The sequence below is a fragment of the Pollachius pollachius genome (assembly GCF_949987615.1).
Source record: "Pollachius pollachius genome assembly, chromosome: 7".
Taxonomy (NCBI): domain Eukaryota; kingdom Metazoa; phylum Chordata; class Actinopteri; order Gadiformes; family Gadidae; genus Pollachius; species Pollachius pollachius.
In genome coordinates, this window is record NC_136940.1 from 27,079,461 (window position 1) to 27,081,960 (window position 2,500).

Sequence of the window (2,500 nt, forward strand, 5' to 3'; positions counted from 1 at the left end):
ACACACACACACAGACACACACACACACACACACACACTCACACACACACACACACACACACACAATTAGAACGACAGCTATTAAGGGGAACAGTATCGCAATGGTGTAAAACTAATTTGTAATACTGCTGTAATACTGCTATCCAATAGCATTCCTACAGTCCGGACCACTTCCTCCTGAGAGTATATTGTGTCAAATGATCGTGCATTCTGTGTTGTTTTTGAGCGCTCGCCATAGGAGCGTTCAGTGTTTATGTTCATGAGCCAAAATACACCCATCCTTCCCCGGGTCACGTTCTGATTCATGTTCTGCTCTCTGCCTCTGGGACGCTTTGGTTTAACTAAACCAAGGAAAAGGGCAATGAGTTCAAAATACTGCACAACTGGCCAAAGTGGCTCATGGTCATATATATACAGACATATATATATATATATGTATTTATATGTATGTACACTTTCTAATCGTACTGTTCTAACTGTAGGCCTTACGTAAACAGACCCTTTGCATTTCCCAATATCGTTTTAGCATACAGGACAGACCAGTGGTCGGAAATAGGATGGGCACATAGGAAATGAATTGACAGTAAATCAGGAAGTGAGTGTCTTCTAATGTCCCATAGAAGATACCGCTGTTCTACGGTCAGATGAACTAATGCTCTACTTATGGCCTGATGTGGAAAGTGGGACAGTGTCTGCTTCTAAAAGATGGTGTTATCGATGAATTTGATGATGAAAGATCATTCAAAGCTCAGCCTTGCTCTATTATTCAATTTCTTACTTGGGTTGCGCTACGAACTTCAAGCTAAATCTGCCTTTGTCCGCTTTAGGCTCAAGGGACAACAAACCTTTGTTTGACTCAGCCTTTGAGCAGGGTGTTAGTCCTGCTTTGTTTATGTTGGGTCTCCTGGATGCAACGAGGAGAAAATATGGCCGCTAGGCTGTCTGGTTCACCTCACCCTCCAAATTAAATAAAGCCGGTAGTTATAGGCACCCCCTACTTCCAGTCCGCATTCAAGTCGGAATAAGGTTAAAATTGACCGGAAGCACCACAAGCAAGGGCCGCATAGTGAGAGGTTGTTAAAGTCAGTGTGAGTTCAAACATCTGTCTGCATGGGAGCCGTCCAAACCACAACAAACATGACCGTTGGAAATGGGCCACGATACCACCAGGACAACAAGGTGTGAACCCTTATTGAAATGTATTTATCTTTGGAATATATTACAATTTCTCTCTATGCTTGTTGGTAATATAGTAATGCAATTGAATGTGAATGTATAGACATTGTGTTGTGTTCTCTGGAGGCCCTGCTGGGCTCTGACCTGCTGGGGGGAGCTTGGGAGGAACCGGGGCTTCTCCATGTCCAGCAGCTTCTTGATGCCCAGCATCACTCGCTGGCGACGGGCCTGACGGTACAGCTTCTCCTTGTCACACAGTGCCAGGCTGAAGCGCAGGTCCATGTTGGTGCTGGGGGGGAGGGGAGGGAGAGAGGGGGGGGGGGGAGAGAGGGGGAGGGGGAGGGGGGGAGATGGGAGAGGGGAGAGGGAGAGGGAGAGGGGGAGAGGGGGAGGGAGAGAGGGGGAGGGGGGGGGAGAGGGGGAGAGGGGAGAGGGGGGAGAGAGGGGGAGGGGGAGGGGGGGAGGGAGAGGGGGAGGGAGAGAGGGGGAGAGGGGGGGAGGGAGAGAGGGGGAGGGAGAGGGGGAGGGAGAGAGGGGGAGAGGGGGGGAGAGAGTGGGAGGGGGGGAGGAGAGAGGGGGAGAGGGGGGGAGAGGGGAGAGGGGAGGGAGGGGAGAGGGGAGAGGGAGAGGGGGAGAGGGGAGAGGGAGAGGGGGGGAGGGGAGAGGGGGAGAGGGAGAGGGGGGGAGAGAGGGGGAGAGGGGAGAGAGGGGGAGGGGGAGAGGGGCAGAGGGGGAGAGGGGGGGAGAGGGGGGAGAGGGGGAGAGGGGGAGGGGGAGAGGGGGAGAGGGGCAGAGGGGGAGAGGGGGGGAGAGGGGGGGAGGGGAGAGGGGGAGAGGGAGAGGGGGGGAGAGAGGGGGAGAGGGGAGAGAGGGGGAGGGGGAGAGGGGCAGAGGGGGAGAGGGGGGGAGAGGGGGGAGAGGGGGAGAGGGGGAGGGGGAGAGGGGGAGCTTCACCTTCGGCTAAATGCTTTAGAAATGTGTTTATAAAAAAAAAGCAATAAAGCAACAAAAAGGCTGTGTTTTGTGTAAAGTAAGCTAACTATGGCACCACCTTTTCTTCAATTGTGAATTTGAATTATTAATTGGATATTTTGAGCTAACTTAAATATTTAAAGAATTTCCTCATATTAACATAATTAATTAAATTAAATTAAACAAATTCAATTCAATTTCATTTTATTTGTATAGCCCTTAATCACAAGAAGAGTCTCAAAGGGCTTAACAGGCCGTATGTTTATGACACATGCAAGATAAGCACCACCTACATTAGTAGTTGCAGTTGCTTGGTATTTCTAGATTTTTATTCTTTCCGAGCCATTCCTGT

The 2,500-nt window shown here is 50.6% G+C and overlaps 1 protein-coding gene across 1 annotated transcript in view; it reads right to left on the reverse strand.

Moving 5' to 3' along the window:
• pla2g4ab (phospholipase A2, group IVAb (cytosolic, calcium-dependent)) overlaps positions 1-2,500 on the reverse strand; it is an 18,884-nt gene that overhangs the window by 11,474 nt on the left and 4,910 nt on the right. The window contains exon 7 of the mRNA XM_079739768.1: positions 1,321-1,465. Coding sequence (XP_079595894.1) covers positions 1,321-1,465 — 145 coding nt within the window. The remainder of the gene's footprint in view (positions 1-1,320; positions 1,466-2,500) is intronic.